The sequence below is a fragment of the Corvus moneduloides genome, chromosome 20 (assembly GCF_009650955.1).
Source record: "Corvus moneduloides isolate bCorMon1 chromosome 20, bCorMon1.pri, whole genome shotgun sequence".
Classification (NCBI taxonomy): Eukaryota; Metazoa; Chordata; class Aves; order Passeriformes; family Corvidae; genus Corvus; species Corvus moneduloides.
Window position 1 is genome coordinate 9,910,509 of NC_045495.1, and position 21,225 is coordinate 9,931,733.

General features: G+C 49.6%; 1 protein-coding gene and 1 long non-coding RNA gene across 2 annotated transcripts in view; one reads left to right on the forward strand and one right to left on the reverse strand.

The window, feature by feature from the left end:
- Positions 1-205: 205 nt before the first annotated feature.
- On the reverse strand, positions 206-5,091 carry LOC116454108. Its single transcript, XR_004244009.1, has 3 exons — positions 4,565-5,091; positions 1,289-1,373; positions 206-372 (listed from the first exon to the last, which is right to left on the reverse strand). It is a non-coding gene; the product is annotated as an uncharacterized LOC116454108 (long non-coding RNA).
- Positions 5,092-5,602: 511 nt separating this feature from the next.
- Positions 5,603-21,225, forward strand: part of GALNT17 (polypeptide N-acetylgalactosaminyltransferase 17) — a 210,254-nt gene continuing 194,631 nt past the window's right edge. The window contains exon 1 of the mRNA XM_032129759.1: positions 5,603-6,237. Coding sequence (XP_031985650.1) covers positions 6,000-6,237 — 238 coding nt within the window. The 5' untranslated portion in view covers positions 5,603-5,999. The remainder of the gene's footprint in view (positions 6,238-21,225) is intronic.

Consider the following 21,225-nt stretch of genomic DNA (forward strand, 5'->3'; position numbering starts at 1 on the left):
AGAGGGCAGGGCTGGATGGGAGATTGGGCAGGAATTGTTCCCTGGGAGGGTGGGCAGGCCCTGGCACAGGGTGCCCAGAGCAGCTGGGGCTGCCCCTGGATCCCTGGCAGTGCCCAAGGCCAGGCTGGACATTGGGGCTGGGAGCAGCCTGGGACAGTGGAAGATGTCCCTGCCCATGGCAGGGGTGGAATGGGATGGGCTTTAAGGTCCCTTTCCAACCCAAACCAGTCTGAGATTCTGTGGTTTTTTTCAAAGGTCTTCAGGCATCTTTTTCTTTGCTGGTGTAACGTGAAGAAACAATGGTATTCCCTGGCTCAGGGACTATCAGGTGATGATTAGGTGCTGAAATAACTTAGGCCATATAAGTATCTTCTGTAATGAAAAAGAAATAAGAGAGAATTTATTTTCTAGTCACACAAAAAGTCAATATTTAAAATGGATTTTCTGATTTTTTGATGATTTATCAAAATTTCAATGAACTTGCTCCTCTTGCTCTTCTCCCTTCCCCCCTGTTTTTCAAGAAAGAAGCTGAAGCTTTTCAAACCAGCTCTAATAATAAAATGATTTAAGAATTAGACTCTGGTCATCAAGATGAATATTGAAGTTCAAAGCAACCAAACTGAAGAATAGTTGACTTTAAGCTATGATTTTGTTTTTTTGGGAGTGAGGTCCTTAATTTCTGAAGTCAGCCAAGAGCTGAAGCCATTCTAGAAGCTTTATAAATGCTGATCCTGAAAGATACTTATTGATAACCATAGCAAAGATCTTTTTAATATCCTTGAGGGAGCCATAAAGCAATCTCATAAGCTAAAAGTACAATAAGTTGTTTGTTTTTTCACAGCATTTCCCCAATATATCAGTGATGAGCTGTCCATGCTCACAGGCTGAACTTAAACATTCATGAAATATGAATGGAGTTATTGTAACAGGGAACTAAATATGTTCCCAGCTTTGAAGATAACACTGAGGAAAGTTACTTTTGTGCATTAGCTGTTCCCACAGTGGAGAAGAACGTTAAGGCTGGAGATAAAGGGTTCACTCCTTGATGTTAAAAACGTGCCTGAAGTACTGTCAGAAATGGCTCAGAGAGAGCAGAGTGAGCCATCAGCTTTGGAATATTGGCTTCTGAAAATGATAAAACATCTTTCTATACAAGTTTCACTCATTTCACCAGCCCGGGCCTCACAGCGATGTTGGTGACCCTTGCAGGGAGCAGATTCTGGCATGGAGAAAACTCCAGTGGGAAAAAGAGAGCTCATAAGCAACATGGAGGCTTGAATTCACCTACCTGATGGACGTGGGGCTTTCTCAGAGGTGGTTTTGAGTGGCAAAGCAACAAAATGAAGGCTGAATAATCAGAAATTCTTGAGAGCCTGAGAGAAGAAAGGGAAGATGCAACTCCTAAGCACCACCTGAAGCCCGAAAACAAAGAAATAACTCAATTGCACTCACAGCAAGATTCAGAGGAACCAAAACTGGCTTTAAATTGAACCTTTTCTGCAGATTTTTGCTCGGTTTTGTTTGTTTTTTTCTTTAGCCGATTACTGTTCTCATACAGGGAGTTGGTCACAGAAAGGCTCATTTATGCAACTCAAGGAAATTTAGCTAAAAGAGCCAAGCATTTTTTTTTTTTTCCTTTGTGCTGGTGCTACAAGGCTGGAAATGTAACTGGGTGCAGGGCCTGGGATCAGCTGGGAGAGAGCTGAGCTGGTGCTGAGGGAAGGCACCCGTGCCCTGCAGAACCCCCAGCACTGGCAGAAGCTCCAGTGAGTAACAGAAACTATTTTTTCCGGCCTGTTTTACATCTTGCAGATTGTGAAGACAGTCTGCCCCAGATCTGTCATGGTATCATGCTACCATCACACACTCCTGAAGCGATCGGGGGATGATAACTTCTGCAAATCAAGTTATTTTTGTATTTTTAATTCTTCTTGTAACTGGCAGCTCGTGTTGGCTGTATTTTAAGGAGCAAAGATTTCAGCTAAAGCATTACTATGTCATTAACCAATCCATTGAATATTCATGATTTAGTGGATTTTTTCCCCCCACAGAAGGAGAGAAGTAATTATTTTGGCTAGCACTTGAAAAGTGCGTGTGTGCTTTTCACAGAACTCCACTGGAATGGGCAAAAATAGAATTTTTCTATTAGACATGCAAACTGATCTCTGCCCGATACTGAGCCATGTCCTTTAGTTCTTCCTCTCTATTTAGTAACAATGTTTCAAGCCTTTTTTTTTTTTTTTTTCCCCTGGTAGGAATGTAATGAAGATGGAAAAAAAAGAAAGGATGACAAATAGAAAAAAACCCTCCACACTCTCCAGTGGAGGCTGAGCTATGCCTTGGTTGAACCCTGATTTAGAGAGTGGGGTCTTGTCAAACATTTTCAAGCTACCATTTTGGATTTGCTGTTGAGATTCAGTTCACTGTTCTGGGGGTGCAAAGCTCTAAGGAAATATGGGTGGGGAAGCCACTCTCAGGACTGGAATGCCACAAAGCATAACTTCTCCTGGTCTCCTACAGCCGTGTCCTGTTGGTGTCCATCTTCAGGGCAGGGTGACAGGAAACAGCCTCAAGCTGACGTTAAATTAGATATTAGGAAAATTTCATCACTGAAAGGGTGGTCAGGGCCTGGCACAGGCTGCCCACAGCAGGGGTGGAGTCACCATCCCTGGAAGTGTTCCAAAAATGTGTGGATGTGGTCCTTGGGGACAGGGGTTAGTGCTGAGCAGGGTGATGGGGCGGCCTTGATGTTTGGACCCGGTGATCTTGGAGGTCATTCCCAGCCTCGGTGATTCTGTGAGTCTCTGACTCAGCGGACTCTTGGATCCTGATTGTTGTTTGTTATCTAAAGCATTCGGCTCTCTTGTTGCTGTAGGGGAGGTACAGAGGGATCTGTTTGTGGATAATTCTGCAGCTCTGGTGGCACAGGTGGCATTTGGCTCCTTGGCAGTCCCAGAGAGCTGAGCCTTGTTCAGAACATGCTGGGGGGAGCTTCTCAGGACACACTGAAGGGAATGTGATGCTTGGTGTGAATACTTTGGGGTTTGCTTGGTCCTCAGGCCACAAGTGATTGGAGTACAACTGAACAAAACCAAAATAACTTCTCCCACATGAAAGAAAGGAAGGGAAAATCATTACTTCTGAGAGTGGCACGGCGGAAGGGGCCTGTGGAACATGGAATGCTGCAAACCAGTTCAGGAAGGGGGATCAGATTTTCCTCAGGCTGGTTCCCGTAGGAGTTCTGCAAAGGGAAGCACTGCCCAGCTGCCCCCGAGGCCAGCAGCAGGGCCAGCTCTCCTGCAGGCAGATGTAGCTGGGCTGGGGACAGTCCCAGGTGATGGGATCGTTGTCAGCCAGCACAGCTTCAAGGTCTGCTGCTTGCCTCTCCCCCGAATAAAAGAACAGCAGCAGCAACAACAGACACCTGGGGAGCTTTTGGAAGTTAATCCTCCCGGATAGGGCAGGGGGGCTGTTGGCATATGTGTATTCTGAATTTTTTGCTCTCATGTTATTTCCCACAGAGATATTTTTTTCCTTGCATTTTTTAGGGACATCTTTATTTTCTCCTGCCATGCTGTCTTCCCCGGGACCACACACACTCACGGTGCCAGGTGCCCTGTGGCCATCTGTCGCCCTAAGGGCAGTTGTGGCTTTCTCCCTCCCTCCTGCTTTTTTGGGGACTTAATTCTGCTCCTTTCTTAAAGAAACTGGTGGCAAAAATGCTCACCTTGTGCTTCAGCAAGGAGCTGCTTCAAATTCTTGCATTCTCTTTTTTAAGATCCTAAGATTATTTTTTTTCCATTGGGATCATCTGTAACAGCCACGTGCCAAACGTTTTTAAATCCAGCTTTTCCCAAACTGGTTTATAATTAAAATAGATCTTGCTGCTTCTGTGTAATGCACCAGCCTGACTTCAGTGGGAGCAGTGGTAGTGAAGGACAACGGGAACGAGTCTTTATCCCAGACTGCTTCAGAATAAGCAGCAGGTACTTTTCTGCTTGCACAAGTATTTCTGCTCCTGGCAGTTGAGGCCATGTGGTTTCCCTTTTTGGTAAACTACTCTGCCAAGTTGGGGTGGTGTTTGTTTATTTGTTTAATAAAAAGTGCTTTTATTTATAGAGAAGAAAAATCTCAGTTGTCAGCTTTGGAAACAAACCTTCTGTTTATCATGTGCCAAAACACCCCTGTAGAACCCCCAAACCAGCTTCCCCTCGGTGCCTGCCAAAAGCTGGATTTCAGCAATTTCTGAGGTACTTCTAGCTTTATGTCACGCACATCATTCACATTTTCACCGTCTTAGCAGAATAATGAACCTGCTGTGGATGATGGACTGACCACAGTATTTTAGGGTCTGACTATGAGTTATGTGCCTGTCTCTTCTCCAGGTTTGTAGCAGGATCCTGGGTCTGAACACAGAAGCCATAAAAGACTTCATGTACAGCTAGGACAAAATTAAAACTCCAAATCCTCCAAGGCAATTTTAGGTTTGTTTCCATGGCATTGATTTTTTTGTTTCTCTTTTTTTTTTTAATTACGGCTTGAAGGTGAGGGGGGTTATTCTTACCTTTTGAAAAGTTGCCTTGTAGGATACAATGACTCAAGGTTGTTTGAATTTCTAATCCGTGTTGGTGCCATCTTTCTGAAAGGCAGGGTTAACTGTGGTACATGGATAAAGCTCGGAAGAGGGGGGTTAGTGGGGTTGTTCAGTAGTGGCTGTGCTCTCATGAGAGGATTCAGCTTTCTGCCATTAAAACGTTGGATGTGAATTGTAGTTTATGATGTTTATCACTTTACCTCATGTCAGGGTTTGAGGTACTGACGATCCTTACTAAGGAGAGTGGTGACAGCTCTGAAGTCATTCTCTCGCTCCGGCTCGGAAGGCCTGGGGAGCCTGGGGAAGCTTTCTTTGTCATTCCGTGCCGGGGTCGGGAAAGCCAGGGTTCCGAGGGAGAGCACAAAGCTTCCATCCGGGAACGGGGGGAGCAGTATCCACGAGAGGGCCACGCACCGGCCCGGGGGACTCAAACTTTCTGTGACACCGAGCAGCCCGACCGCGTTACCGCGAGCGGCCCCATCTCCCCCCGTTACAGCCCCGCGGCCGCATCCCCGCACGGCCCCGGTCCCCGGCACCCCGCAGCCCGCGCTCCTCATCCCCGCACGGCCCTGGCAGCCCAGGCTCCGCACCCCGCACTGCGCATCCCGACACGGCCCCGGCACTCCGCATCCCCCGCACGGCCCCGGCGCTCCGCACCCCGCAGGGCCGGCGGGAGCGATGCCCGGCCGCGCTGCCCGCTCGGCCCCGCCGCGGCCCCCGGGCCCCCGCGCCGCGCTCGGGCCTCCGTGCCGGGCTGTGGCGGCGGCCGGGCCGCTCTCCGCAGGCGCGGGCGCTGCGCGGGGGCTCTGCCGCAGCCGCCGGCCCTGCGCGGGGCGGGGGCTCCGCCGCGGCCGCTCCGCCGCCCCCTCCCCGGCGCCGTGAGGGGCGGGCGCCCCGCGCCCCCGCCCGCCCCCGGCCCCGGCCCCGCTCCGCCCGCGCAGAGGGCGCCGGCCCGGCCCGCGCCGCGCAGCAGCGGCCCCGCGGGCCGGCGGAGGCGGGAGGCGGGCGGGGGTCGGCGCTGGAGCCGGCGCTGCCGCCGCTGCTGCCGCAGGGCTCCTCGGCCCCGCAGGGCTCCTCGGCCCCGCGGCCGCCCCGCAGCCCCGGCGCGGCCGCCCTGCGCGGGGCATGAAGTTGCGGCGGCGGCAGCGCGGCGGGCGGAGCGCGGCGGGCGGCCCCGGCCGCGCCTCCTTTGCGGGGCCGTAGTCCGGGGCGGGCTCGCCGCGCCTGGGCGAGCGGTGCCGCTGCTCGCCAGCCCTCCCGCTCCGCTCGCCGCCGCGGTCGTGCGGCCAGCCCGGCCGGCCGGGACGCGCTCCCCGCGATGTGCGCGCAGCGGCGGGCGGCCGCCTGCCCGCTCCCATAGCCCTGCCGGCAGCGCGGCGGCTGGCGGGGGCCCTCGGGAAGTTTGATGGCTTCTTTGAGGAGAGTCAAAGTCCTGCTGGTGTTAAACCTGATCGCCGTGGCTGGCTTCGTCCTCTTCCTGGCCAAGTGCAGACCCATCACGACCAAGAGCAGCGACTCCTTCCATGACATCCATCCCAGGGCAGAAGTGGCCAACTTGACAGCCCACGGCATCAGCTCCATCCAGGATGCAGTGCTGAAGAGGCTCTCGCTCCTAGAAGACATTGTCTACAGGCAGCTGAATGGTAGGAGTAGTTCTCCTGCTCTTTAATGTCTTTGGGGTAGGGTCGGTGGTGAACCGAGGCTCGGAGCAGGTGCCCGCCTTGCCTGAAGTTTGCATGACGGACCCCTGCTCTCCTTTCTGTTGTTGTGCAAACGGGCTCTTGACGCACTGAATCGATTTAGCATCTGATTTCCAAGTTCCGTGTGTGTTTAAAGCCCGGGGTACCTTGCACAGGATGGAGGGAAATGGTAATAACAGAATGCTGCCTTTCAGATTTACAGCGGCGGTCAGAAAATGACAGTGGCACGATTTCTGCATCAAACGAGCCGGGTGTGCAGTGGGCGAACACGGGTTGGAGCAGCACAGTGTGTATCGATCGAGGGAATGGCTTTTACTCCTACAGAGCTGGGTTTGGAAAGGAGTTTTTAATGGCTCAAGTGTGTTGCATCATTTGAGTGCAGAAGGTCAGAAAGCAAAAGCACTTTCTCTAAGAAGTTAAGCAAACTATTCAGTATTTCCTATGGCTCAGCACTGACAACTGCTAATTAAAATCTCAAGTAATGCTTCTCTTTATAGCACAGAAAAGGGATTTCTATTAAAATCTCACCAGGTTCAGTAGCTCTGAGATGTGGAAAGGGAGTTTTAGAGATGCTGTGCAGGATAGAGAAACACGTTGTAGAGATGTAAGAAAATCTAGGTGAGGTATCTAATTAAAACACTCACTGTGGAAGCTGATTTTTTAAAAGTTGTTCCCCACAGATTCACAACTGGGGGTGCAATTTCAATCCAGGGTCTTGCTTATTGCTTCCAATCTCCGTAGTTTTAATGCCTGCGAGTTTCTGTGTGTCGGAATGAGCAGAGTTGGTGTTTCTGGCAGTGTCAGTGTGATTCCCTCTCTGAGTTTGGAATATGGAGCTCATGCCCCATTCTGTGCTGTGCTGAACCAAGAGCTGGTGTGTGCTGTGTCTCTGTGCTGAACCTGGGCTGTAGCTGGTGTCCCTTTGCACCAGGAGGAGAGGCAGGTGCAGGGATGCAGCGTGGCTTTCCTGGAGCACTTGGCTCAGGCAGTGGCTTTGGGGACAGCACTGGAGCACTCAGCTGAGGAGGAAAGTGTTATTGATATTCCTACTTTATACACTCGTGTGAGAAACCTGCCCTGCCTGTGCCTGGCACCACGAGATGTTGAAGCAGCACTGCTGGGTGATAAACAGAGGTGAAGCGTAAGAATAACAAGGAATAAGGTAGAAAGTTGAATGTTATTTGCAGTCACACTGTGAAATTGCCTGCTTCTGGATCCTGCTAGGGCATAAGTTTCCAGGAGGATTTAGGCAGTTATTTGGGCAGTAACTGCAGCTCAGGACAGGACCCTTACACCAGGGCGTTGGACTAGGATAGGACAAGGGATCATGCAGCAGTCTGCTATCCCTGCACACACACAGGGTGAGCTGAGGTTATCGGTTATTGCCCTTCTGTGGAGGTTAACGTGGGCTCCTTGCCCTGCCCTGGGGGCTGCTCTTGGCGCTGGCCGGGGCTGCTGAGACGCGCTGCAGGGGCACGGACAGCTCAGTGCTGTCCCCAGGCTGCTGTGGGCACGGGGAGCGCTGTGCTGGAGCCTGCTCAGTGCTGAGCAGCAGTCATGCACCTACACACCAGGGGAGGCAGAGAGGGAATAGATATGTTGGCATATCACAAACGTTTTCTCAGGGCAGGCAGAAAGCTGAGCACATAAATGTGACATCTTGTCTGGCCTCTGCATCCTGGGGTGATTTATAGCAGCGCTGATCAGTCTGGCTGAAAAATAGCTCTGGCACGGCGCTTATGTAACTTTGGGTCAAGTGTATATTTGGTACATGTGCTTTTGAGAGAAGCTCAGTGTGCTCAGTGCTCTGAGGGGTGGCTGTGAGCCGTGCTTCAGTAGGGCTCGGGTTTACAGCAAGATGTGGGGGGCCAGGTGAACCCCACCACCACCCACCAGCACTGAAAGGAAGCCGTCAGGGGCACTGGGACAGTCCCAGGGACTGAGGATGAGGAGCAGCTGGGTTGGCTTCCCCTCCAGGAATTTTCTGTGCCTTGATCAGCATTCATCCTGGGCAGTTGAGGAGCACCTCTGAAATCTCCTGCCTGCTGGAAGTGTGCAAATAGGAGCTCACCACTTCTCCTTGATTTTCACGTGGGTAGTTTTGTGCTGGAGCCCTCCTCAGCTCTGGGCCAAGCTCCTTGCACAACGACCCACTGAGAGATTTCTCTTTTGGTTCTAAAAGGTCATGTTTCATTTGGTTCTAAAAGGTCATGTTTCTGACCTGTGGTTTAGCAGCTACAAAATCGTGGAATAAAGTATCTCGTAGGGTGGCATGTGGAAAGCCTGCACCTCACAGAGCATTGGGAAGTGTTTGGCCAAAGAGAGAAACTACAACCCAGTCTGGGTGCAGCCAGCTATGGATTTCTTCTGCATTATAGGACTTGGCTGGATTTCAGTGGGAGTTGAAGCCATCTTTAAAAACCTGAATCTCTTCAAAAGCTCCATTCTGTACAGATGAAATGAGCAATCTGATCGTACCGTTGCTGTGGGTTTGGTTTGTGAGTCATGTAGTGTAAAGCAGATTGGAAATAACAGCTCTCGGTGGTACAGCAGCCCTCATGTTTTATGTCTGTGTATTTATTTATCTCTGTAAAGGTCAGCCATGAAAACACCTAAACAACACTGCCTTGGCGCTGGGAAAGGAGGGATTTGACACAATCGTAGTGTCTGAATGACGTTTCTCTGCCATGCCACTCTGGAAATAACACCAGGCTCCCTCTTACTCCTCTCTGGGCAAGGAGAGCTGTCCCAAACGTGGCTCAATCTGTACATTTGCTCTGTTCATTTCTGAAAGCCCTTTAACTCGTTGCACAGGTTGTGTGGGGTTTGCTCTTTGCTGGTCTCTAACTGATGGCTCCCACACAGAGAGGTACGAGGGCACCCTTTGGAATGGAGGGCTTTGTATGTGCAGGCAGTGATCTGGGAGTTCAGAGGATTTGTAATTTCTGCAGTCACTGCTATGGATGGAATTCTTTTGTCCAGCAGATGTCCAGAGAAAGCTAATGAAGGTCAGAAAGGAATGTGTGTATTTTACTCTGGGTGTTAACTACAACTTGTCTTTCTGATCCAAGCCTGGTTTTTTGTGTGCTGACATTTACATAAGCACAAATTGTGATCCAGATTATTTCAACGTCACGGAGATTTGCACAAATGAACTTTTCAGTTTGTCTCTGTGCTTACAAAGAGAGGGTTTCTGTGCTATGTGACCAGGTGAGGAGCTGCAGGGAGCAGAGACTCAGAAGGGAGCATTCAGCATTTTCAGGAGCCGTGTGCTGCTTCCTGGGCAGTGCTGGGCAAAGTCTTCCCATTAGCTAATGCCATTCTTCTGAGGCTAATGTATGTATGACTCAGTGATGACCATGAGGAATTTGAGGAATTGGGCATTTATAAGACTTTGAGACAGCAAAGGTGGGCCAAGCTTTAACATCACAGTGGCTGTAGGGTGAGTGACATGGCTTGAGGACAGCTGGTGTTTGTGTCCAGTGTCCAAAGGTACTGTGAGACCCTCTCAGTAGGGTGGGTCAGTAAATGGTGCTGCCACTGGAAAATAGGGGGTGCAGGGGGGAGAGAGCACTAAATAAACCCTGGTTTTGGGTGTGGGGAGCCATCCCCTGTACCTGCCATAGCTGAGCACCTGGAAAAGATGTGAGCAGGTTACTTGTGCTGCTCACTGGGGACCTGAGGAACCTCCTAGGCAGCCACCTTCCAGCTCTGTGTCCAGCAGAGGTCTGGCTCTTGGATTAAAGCCTCTGAGCAGTGCAAAGGCCACAAGCTCCCTCCCTAGGGCTTTGGATGGTGGTGGATAGTGGTGGGTTCACAGCAGCAGCAGACTCCAGTAAGTGCTCAGCTGCCTGGAAGCCAATGACACAGGGATGATGTGGCATCTACCTGAGTAGTGAGGGAAAATAGTACAAAAAGTCTGAACTTCAAGCTAAATACTGGTAAGACAGAGAACAGAAGGGCACTGCTGACTCATCCAGAGCTCTTCTGTTACATTTTATTTTAGAGTCTCTCAACAGATCATAGAATCAGAAAATGGTTTGGGTTGGAGGGGACCCTAAAGACCACCCAGTTCCAGCCCTCTGCCAGGGGCAGGGACACCTTCCACTATCCCAGGGTGCTCCAAGCCCCGTCCAACTTGATGTATAAGATCAGGGAGAATTACAGCTCTTTGTAAATTGCTGTAAAAGAGAGAGAAGTGATGAAGGAGTGCTGAAGTGAAGCTGGCCAGAAAAGGGGTGAGCAGAGAAGGCTTCTTCCCCCATGCTAAAGAAATGCACAGGTTAAACTGCTGCTTTTACCAAATGTTAAATGTTGAAGAGGAACTTTACATTCCTTGGGGGTGAAATAAGCCTGTGTTCATTTTTTAAGGCAGCCTGCATCTGTGCTTTTGCACATGGAATAATGTGAATGTGCTGAGGTACGGCCAAGCACATGCCAGCAGCCTCCTGTGTTCTGGCTCTGCTCTCATCTGCTTATCCAATTAGGAAATTAACTTTGGGAGGGTTGCATATGGACATGGAACTGACACTGAATCACAGCCCTCAGCACGGTGTTGCTATCCTTGTAAAGTGGCACTTAATTAACTTAAAACACTTTGGAGATACGTGGAATTGCTTCCCATAAGGATAAGATAATGCTTATCTTCTCTAACACTTATCATCCTCCAAACACATTACAAACTTAGCTAACCACTGAGTATAGAAATTATATATGTAAATAAGTCAGATTAAAAGTGGTTTTATCAGCATTTAGGAGAGTGTACTAGCACTACACCCACAGTCTGGTAATATTAAGGTTTTAACAGGTAGGTAATATATTAACTTAAATGCTAAGAAATCCCCTGATTAAGATAAATAACTAAGTGTAAATAACTGAGAGCAGGGAAAAGCTGTTTGTAGGCAGAAGGGCCCAAACTTTAATGATGTTACTGAACTAAAACAGTTCTTCATAGGAGCAGAGCCTTGGTGGGTGAAATCCTTTGATATAAGAAATGGTGATGTGGAGATAAGTGATAAAGGATGGGGATGTGGCTGCTGTGTTAACTGATGGTTGTCACAGAGCAGCTGGGATGGTGCTTGCCTGTCTATCCCACTCCCAGGATGTTTCTGAAGTAGAAAATAACTGTATTATGTTGTATGGCCTTTACATATTATATAGCAACTTGATGAAAACTGCCACTTTAATGTTTAGGATGTACCCAACAGGTTTGGTTGCCGTATTCCCTAGTAGGAATAATGCAAATTATGCATTCAGTACCTGCTTTTAGAAGTTCTTAGCCTAAACTTCCTCACAGCAGGAGAGAGGTCTGCACAGGCTCAAGGCACCTGAGAGCTGCTGCCTGTAAATTATTCCTAGCAGGTTCCTGAGAACTGGGTTTGATACCAATCAAGGAATGAATAAAGGAAATACTTCTTAGAGAAATAACAGAGTTAAAAGATGAGGCTAAGATAGACATTTAGAAGCATCTGGAAGCTCAGACATGAATGTGACATTTAGTTTCCAACCCATCTGACAAGGAACTGATAGATAATTTGGGGGTTTGATGGTTGTTTGGCATCATGGTCCAAATATTCCCTGTCATTGACAACGAATGAGTAATAAGCCAGTAATGCATTTGTCGTGCAGAGACAACACAGGGTTCATGGGCTGCAACAGCAGTGACCAGAACACAGTGACAACAGTGGTGTTTTAGTTTTGCATATTAATTCAGGTCTCCCTGAATGGAGAACAGAAGCTTACCTGGCTGGCAGAATTCACACAGGTACATTAGATTTACACTGCCTGTTCAGTTGTGCAGCTGTGAGAAATATCTCCCCAAGGATACAAAACACCTACAGAGGTGCTGTAATTATGTGAATAACAGTGGTGTTTGCAAGCCTCAGTCTGGATCAGCCGTGTCCTATTGTGTCTCCAGGGAGAGAATTGGATGTATTTGGAGAAGCAGGCACATCTAGAGATGTTTCAATGCCTACAGGCTTCCAGCTGCCATTCCAGAGGGCAGGACTCTGCCTGGGTGGAGGTCTCCCCTGCTGGGCTCCCAAAGCATCCTGGATACCCTGAGGCCTTTGTAGGGCAGCAGGAATTGCTGAGGAGCAATCCTGTGCTTGCTGTCTTGGAGATCTCCCCTCTTCACCAGGCAGGATTGATGGATGAAGTTGGCTTTAGGCATGTGCTGTCCATGTGCTTGGATTCTGGAGAATCTTCTGGTCCATTCCAGGCCACCATCCTCCCTCCTTACCCTCTCCTGGCAGAGAGCACGAGTGTTGCTGATCAGAAAATGCAGCCTGTGAGAAACCCACCTGTTAACAGGGCACAACAGCAGAGGGAAATGAGCCTTCTCAGGTACCCAAGGAGGCTTTACTGATTTTGTGATTCACACCACTAATCTTTGCCTAAAATGGAACATCTGTTCCAGATGTTGCTGGCAGGCTGCCAGCTTCCAGCTCCTCCAGACATGCCTGAGCCACGGGATGTAGCTGAGGGCATTCTGCATGTTGATAGATTAAATTTAAAAGAGAGGCTTATTTTTGGTAAGGTGTCCTTATCAAAGTCTGCAAAGGGCTGTTCAAGCTGAATACTTGGGGTATTGACCCTCCTGTGAGTCAACAGCAGTGATTCAACTCCAGAAATGGATCCGAGCAGCACGGAGATTATTTTTCCTAAACAGTTCTGGGAGTACAAGCAACTGTATTTTCCAGCCCCCAGTCCCCACGGTCAGATTTGTTCTAGAAATTGTTGAGTGCTTTACACACTTAGTTACAAGTTACAAGCCTTGCTATTTCTGCCTATAAATCTAATAGCTATCGACCCACATTCTGACATCCCCTGATGGTTATCTAAAAATAATGCAGGAATGATGCAACGAGACATAAAACTGTGTGAGGAGAGGGCTGTGCTGAGCCATCACAGCCTGCTCGGGGTGCAGCTCAGGGCTCTGCTGCTCGGGTCCCTGAGGGGATGCAAAGTTGCCTGAAAAAGGAATAAAATTCCTGGTGAGTTGGATAAAAACCACAGTTTGCGTTTTCCTTTTTAAAATCTGATACTCGGCACTCGCTGTGTAATGAATCCCCGTTGCTGTGATCCTGCCCTCCCAGGGGCTCCTCCCTGGGATTCACTCTGATCCCTGATACCCCAGAGAGCGATGCCAAGGGCTGTCTGCCATGTCCCAGCACTTGTTCTGCCCTGGAACAGGAAACACCGACAGCATCACTGGCTCTGCTGGGGGAGTAATCTGAGAACTCTGCTTTAATGGATGTGTTAAAAATAGGGATCTCCCTGGGCTCTGTGACCCAGGCTGGTGTGCAGGAGCACCATTCTTCCTGCTGGCAGGGAAAATGAGAGAGCTCTGGAGCTCTGGGGCTATGTCACACGCAGTCAGTCAGCACATCTTCCCTCACAGCTGGTGTGCCATGGTGCACATGGGAACTTAATTCCAGTGCAGAGAACCAGCAGTGTGATGTGTCAGCATGGGATGCTCGGGAAGGAAGGAGGGAAGGGGAGGCCTTGGTCCCTCTCCCCTTTAGTACCCTCAGCTATGTGCAAGTGGAAATGACTTAGAATCACAGAATGGGTTGGGTTGGAAAGGGATCTTAAAGCCCATCCAGTGCCACCCCTGCCGTGGCAGGGACACCTCCCACTGTCCCAGGCTGCTCCCAGCCCCAATGTCCAGCCTGGCCTTGGGCACTGCCAGGGATCCAGGGGCAGCCACAGCTGCTCTGGGCACCCTGTGCCAGGGTGAGAGTGAAGAATTCCTTCCCAATATCCCATCCATCCCTGCCCTCTGGCAGTTTAAAGCCATTTGGTCTTGGGTCTCTTCCTGTGGTTTGAGGTGTGAGTGCCCCCAGCAGTTCCCTGGCTCTGGAAGGGGAAGGCTCAGGCTGGGAAGGGCTGAGCTGTGCCATGTGCTGCCTCTGAGCATCCTTAATCCCTCTGACTCTGTTCCCCAGCACCCAAATGGGATACCGGGCTTCCTTTGCTCCCATCTCCTCTATGGAACAGCAGGGCCTTTCTGTGTTGTGGGCACTGGAATCCAAATTGCTGTTCCTTGGTGTGTCCAAGTGCTGCTGAGACACAGAAAGCAGAAAAGCACTACAAGAGAGAAATCAGCAGTGGATTAACAGACACCAGCAGTGCCCCAGCCGAGTTACTCTGGCTGTTTCCTCGAGCCTCAGAGAGCCGAGCAAAGCTTCTTACCTGCTGGTTCAGAATTGACTTTACCTTAGTTTTAATCTTCATGAGCTCATGCACTATTTTGGGTAGGGTAGTGGCCCACCGTGGTTGTGCCTGTTCTCAGAGCATAAAGGTAAAGTGAGAGGTTAATTTTAAGATAAGAATTCCTTTCTGGGTCTTTGCCTATATTACACTTTAAATGAAATCATGAGGGCACTCACGTTTGCACCAAATTACTACTAATTCTTCCAAAGCAGTTGCTTGATCACACTTTACAAACACGAAGCAGAGGAGGAGAATAAAAAAGTGAAAAGCCATTTAATGAATTTTAAAGCTCGCTTATATTCCATTATTGGATTTTAAATAATTTTTGTTGACCTTTGTGTGTTTTTAGTATTTGCTGCATTCAGTGAGGTGGGCTGGAACACTGAATGCTTTAAATATCTGGGAACATAAACCCCCTGTTCTGCTGGATTTTATTTCAGTTTTCCCTATTTGCTCTGACAAGACAATAACAGTAATAACCATTACCCTGGTGTAAACCACGTCGTGCCTTTCCCTTTGCTAAGTGTAGCCCAAAACCCTAATGTGGGATTCCAGTCTGCTGGAAGTTGCTGTTCTTGTCATCAGAGGGGACTGGTGTCACCACTGAGGGCAGCAGGATCCAGCAGGAAAGGCTCAGGGCTCAGTTTTAACTCTGATGTTTTGTGTGATGCTCCACCAGTCACACATAGTAGTATTAGAAAAAATATGTAAGCTCAGGATTTATGTTCCCTTATGTATTACTGAAGGGATGTCTCAAGGATGGGAAGAGATGAGGTTTTTATGTGGGGAATGATATGAGAACAAAGAAAACCTTGCAGACAAATTTTGGTTATTTGAGGATCCTTGGAACTGGCATCAGAGAGGTGGGAACAGAAAAAGCAAGGCAGGAGAGATGCTGGGCTTGCTTCTTCCTCCTTAGGGAATCCCACAGAGTGGATCAGGCTGTGGGACCCCAGAGGGTCCCTGGTGCCACCTCCCTGCTCAGGCAGGGCCATCCCAGAGCACAGGGCACAGGATTGTGCCCAGAGGGCTCTGCAATATCCCCGCTGAGGGAGACTCCAGCCCCTCCCTGGGCAGCCTGTTCAGGGCTGGGCCCTGCCCAGGGCAGCAGTTCTGCCTCCTGTGCAGGGCAATTGCTGGGCATCCATACCCAAGGGCTGGAATGGCCCTGGATGAAGTGATCCCCTCTCCCTTAGGCTGTGACGTTGCCCAGTGGCCCTGACTGGTTCCTGTCCCTGATACTTGGTTCTCTAAACCAGTGAGAAACGGGCTGTTCCCAAACCACTTAACAATATAAATCATGCAATAGAGTGAGGCAGAAGATTGGGAGGAGGGAGAATTAGACCTAAAGTTGTGTTAATTCCCTGTCACTTTTGGATTTCAAACTCCAGTTGGTTTAAATCTGTATTAATTGCATGTTGATTAGGTTGAAGGGGAGATAATGTTAGAAAATGAACTAATAGAATCAGAGAATATCCTGAGCTGGAAGGGGCCCACAGGGACCACCCAGTCCAACTCCTGGCCCTGCACAGGACACCCCAGCAATTAATAAACTAATTAATAAAGGGACACACAGAGGGACCCTGGCTGTGGGAAGCTGGGGGAAGCAGAGGTGTCACTTTGGAGGAGCAGGTGCTGCTGGTGGGGCAGGGGCTCTGTGGATGAAGTGGCAGGGTGGACCCTGGCTGTCTGGTTTTCAGGCCCCTCAGGTGGAGGTCAGGAACAAACCTTCAGTCTCTGGAGAAATAAATGATTGATTTACCCCGTGGGATGGGGGAGCTGCACTCTCTGGCACGAAGAGGGATGGTTCAGACGTGGGGCTGTTTGCTCAGTGCTGTGTTAGGAGGGGACAGTGAGTGAGGTGCATCATGCAGGTGATTTAGGGACGTGCAGACACCTCCCAAACCTGCCCTCAGGAGTGTCTGGAGGTAGCTCGGGCCTCTTGCAGTGTCTGACATGGGAGGTGTTGCAGGGTCGGGTCATATTGACTTGAGTTGCCTTTGGATCAAGCTCTGAATCAATAATGACTTTCTGGGGGAGTTTAACTGCTGTTCTGACAGACATGAAAGGGGCTAGGCAGTAAAATGGGACTTTACACTTTTATCAGTCTTTTCCTAGTAAGTTGCTCAACTTCCAAGTACTAATTAATGCTATGTTCCTTCCACAAATTTCCCTTCCTACTGATGCTGTGTGTTTGATCGAGAGCAGCACCAGGCCTTGCAGATTAGAGCTGCCTGCCAGGCTGCGGTGGGGACAGAGAACAGGGAGGAATAAAACTTGGACATCACATCCCCATTGGAGGCCTTCAGCATAATTTATGCTCTTTGTGCAGCTGTTTGGAAAATCCTGGAATTCCCTTCAATGTCCAGCTCTGCATATCCAGAAACACCCAGCTCCAATTCCAGAAATTCCAAAGAAATTGGATTTGGATATCGAAATCCACTCCGAAGCTGCAGACCTGGGTGGAGACACCTCTGGTAGTGTTTTATTCTGAGGCTGCCCAGACTTTTCCAGCATGAGAAACTGCTTTAATTTGTTTATAATTTTTCCCATTAGACTGAGATGGTCAGGTAGTGTTAAGTTCATGTTTATCTTCAATTCCATCAAACTGGTCCAGATGTTTCTGGAAGTGATGTGTGAGAAGAATCACAGAATGTCCTGAGCTGGAAGGGATCCTCAAGGATCATCCAGTCCAACTCCTGGCCCTGCACAAACATCCCAACAATCCCACCCTGGGCATCCCTGGTAGCGCTGTCCAAACACTCCTGGAGCTCTGGCAGCCTTGGGGTCGTGCCCATTCCCTGTTCCATGTACCAAGAACAGGTACCATTGTCCCCATGGAGGGACAAAAGAGGCTAAAAAGGGAAAATGAGTGGAGTGGTTGAACTGGCAGCTCAAAAAAAATAGGGCTGAGAAACCATGGGAGCAGAGAAGGGGGGAGATGAGGAGGCTGAGATGGGTGGGGATCTTCGGAATTGACAGGGAGAGAGGTGGCAGGGGACGGGACAGGGTGTCCAGGCAAGGAGCAGCAGCCCTGGGGGCATCTCTGGATTGCTCCAGGAGTATTTGAATTGCTGTGCAGCTGCTTGTTTTGTTACAAATAGTGGGAAAAGGGCTCGCTGCAAAAAAAAAGTGTATTTTCAACTTGCTACTCTATATAAATGAAGTGTAACTGAAAGGAGAGGTACTTCCAGAAGCCTTAATGGCAAATGTAGTCCTTGGATGTTTGTTCTGGTTTGGTGATTCCAGCGTGAGCCTCGCTCAGGAGATGAGTGGGTGCAAAGCAGGGCAGGTATTATTAGCTGTGCAAAGCAAAACAATACAGTTGCTGTGGAAAAATTACAGGGTTTGTGCTGAAGCAGATATTTAACCTTTGTTTTTACAACTCCAGAAATGAAGCAGTTTGTTTCTTAATGTGGGTTTAATGCTGCAAGTGTGTGCTGACTGGATTTTCACACGGAAGGGAAGAGATGCTGGGCGATTAAAGTCTGCTTTAACGATCTCTATTCCCATAACTCCTAATATTTGCCATTTACTAATTATGATGTTCCGAAGCAGTTTGCATTTGTAGTAGGTGTTTTAAATGCTGCTGCTGTTTTAGTTTCAAGCTAGTGACTTTTTGCTTTAAGGAAGTATTGTGTATTATTGGTGATTTTTGGAGGCTAGCATGAAGAGCTCACCTCAGATTGTTCTTTATTAGGAGGTTTTTGATGTCCAGACCCCCGGTGGACGCAAAAATAGATGTGGCAGAGGAGCAGCAGTGCTGGAGAACACGGGAAGTGTCTGTGAGCATTGTTTTGTGGTATAAACTCCAGTGAGTCAGCGAGGGTGTGTCCAGGGGCGGTTGCTGTGGGGCCCTTTGTGATTTGGGACTTACTGCTCTGTTTGTTTGTTTGGTTTTTTTAAATCCTTAGGATTTTCTGGCAATTTTATAATAGCAGAAATGTGGCTGACTGAGAGGTCATAGCCTGGGCAGCAGCTCCACAAGGAGCCTGTGGGAATGAAAAGAGTAGAGTGGTTTGTTCATGGCCCATTTTGCTGCTCCAGGGGACAGTGGGATGGGACCAGGTGATCTCATTTAGGGCCCCGCAGGTGTTGTGAGGACACTGACCTTTGTGTGGGGTTTGTGTCACCAGGTTTTGGTATTGGGGAGGCTGCTGGAAGCTTCCCCCATGTCCAAGGAGCCAACAGCAGCCGGCTCCATGGGGCTCCCAGGGGGATCCATGGGGGAGCAGAGATCCACCTGCAGCCCCTGGAGGAGCCCAGGGCAGAGCAGGAGATGCCTGGGAGAGCTGTGATCCCGTGGGAAGCCCCTGCTGGAGCAGGGTCCTGGCAGGGCCTGTGATCCTGTGGAGAGAGGAGCCCACACTGGAGCAGATGTGCTGGAAGGACTCGTGACCCCATGGAAAGGGATCCACAGTGGGGCAGTTCCTGAAGGACTGACCCCATAGATAAAGGGACTCACACTGGGGCAGTTCCTGAAGGACTGACCCCATGGATAAAGGGACCCACACTGGGGCAGTTCCTGAAGGACTGACCCCATGGATAAAGGGATCCACACTGGAGCAGTTCCTGAAGGACTGACCCCATGGATAAAGGGACCCACAGTGGGGCAGTTCCTGAAGGACTGACCCCATGGATAAAGGGACCCACACTGGGGCAGTTCCTGAAGGACTGACCCCATGGATAAAGGGATCCCTGGAGCAGTTCCTGAAGGACTGACCCCATGGATAAAGGGACTCACACTGGGGCAGTTCCTGAAGGAATGACCCCATGGCTAAAGGGATCCACAGTGGGGCAGTTCCTGAAGGACTGACCCCATGGATAAAGGGACCCACACTGGGGCAGTTCCTGAAGGACTGACCCCATGGATAAAGGGACCCACACTGGGGCAGTTCCTGAAGGACTGACCCCATGGATAAAGGGACCCACACTGGGGCAGCTCCTGGAGAATCTGCCCTGGGAGGGACCCCAGGCTGGAGCAGGGGCAGAGTGGGAGGAGTCCAAGGCCTGTGGAGGAAGGAGCAGCAGAGACAACGTGTGATGGACTGAGCAGAGCCCCATTCCCATCCCCTGAGCCTCTGAGGGGGAGGAGGGAGAACAAATCCGGAGTGAAGTGGAGCCTGGGAAGAAGGGAGGGGTGTGGAGAAGGGTTTGAAGATCTGGGTTTATTTCTCAGTTTCCTGCTCTGATTTGATGGGCAAGAAATGGAACTGATTTCCCCCAGCTGAGCCTGTTTGCCCATGGCAGCACCTGCTGAGGGATCTCTCCCTGCCCTTATCCCACGCAGAGCCTTTCCCTGTGTCCTCTGTCCCCTGCCCAGGGCAGTGACAGAGGGGCTTGGTGGTGCCCAGCCAGGGTCACCCCAGCACAGCCTTTTTGTGTGAGTGACCTCCCTGCAGAACAGAGCTGAGAATGCCAGAGAAGTGGTTAAAAAACAGCTTGTAAAGTGTGAGTTAGGCTGGGGCTGTGCTTGAAGGAAAAAGGGAAATGTGCGACTCGGAACTGTTGGGTTGCTGTGCGAGCAAGGCAGGCCTGTTAGCTCAGCCGTCTGTTCCCTCTGCCTGTTATTTTACCTTGAATTTTACTTGTTGTGTTGTTTTTTTCCTTAATCCCATTTCTCAATCACCTTCACCAGAGGCAACTCCAGCTGTGACTTGACAGCTGCTACTGTCTTCTCCAGCATGTGCTGCCAAAATCCCAGTTGATTCTAGGGCTTAAGGCACAGTGCTGTCTATTTTCTGTACTTCTGCCTACTATGAAATCACACTTATTAATATTAATCATGCTCTTTCCACATTCAGACGCCTCCAGGCATACTGCAATTATGGGTTTTTTTATTTAGTGTTTGGCAGGTGTGCCCAGGCAGTAACACAGCTCATGAGCATGGCCCAGGGCAGAGCTTTGGGGCTGGGTGGACTCGAGTCTTCAACTAAAACCTTAAACTCTTAAGGAAGCTCGAGTGTGAGTGAAAACTTGGAATACACTCTCTCCACTTGACATCCTGTGAAAGAATTCCTTGACTTGGCAGAAAGGGCTGTGATGCCAGGGGTAGGATGTGCTGCAGGTCCTGGTGCTGGGCATTGGGTGTGGTCCTGCTCACACCTGCTGTGGGTACCTTAAACTGAGCTCATTTCCTGCTGCTTTCAGCTCCAGGCTCCCTCTCTGCAGTCTAGAAGGCAAAATGCTGCTGCTCTTGGAGGCAGAATCCAACCTGCAGCCCTTCACTCTGTCTCCCAAAAGTATTAAAAAAGAAGAGAGACTTCCCCTTTCTCACCTGCTCCTTCCTTGGCATTTCCCACACCTCCACGCTGAGCCTTGGCTTAAAGCCTTCGGAGTTGAAACTCAAGAAGTTGGGGAGGGAGGAAAAAAAGCTGATCCAGGAGTCTTCTGCCTGGATCAATGGAGCAAAAGAACAGGCTGAAGCTGCACAATTGGGAGTCAGGAGAAGTTTGCTCGTGCTGTGTCAGGAGCTTGTACAGGCGATTATCTTCAGAGGTGCATAAGGCAAAAGCTTTTCCAGTCTAAGGAACTTCCTTTTTACTTCAGTTTTAAAATGCTGATTTTTAGTTTACTTTTTAAAACAAAATTGCTGATAGGGGCATTGAAGTAATAATGAAATTTTTGTGGTTCATTTTCTTTGACTCGTTTTTTAGATGTTGCTACACAAAACCTTTCCAGTACTTGCCTCCTGTGAGCCCTGGGATTCCTTTT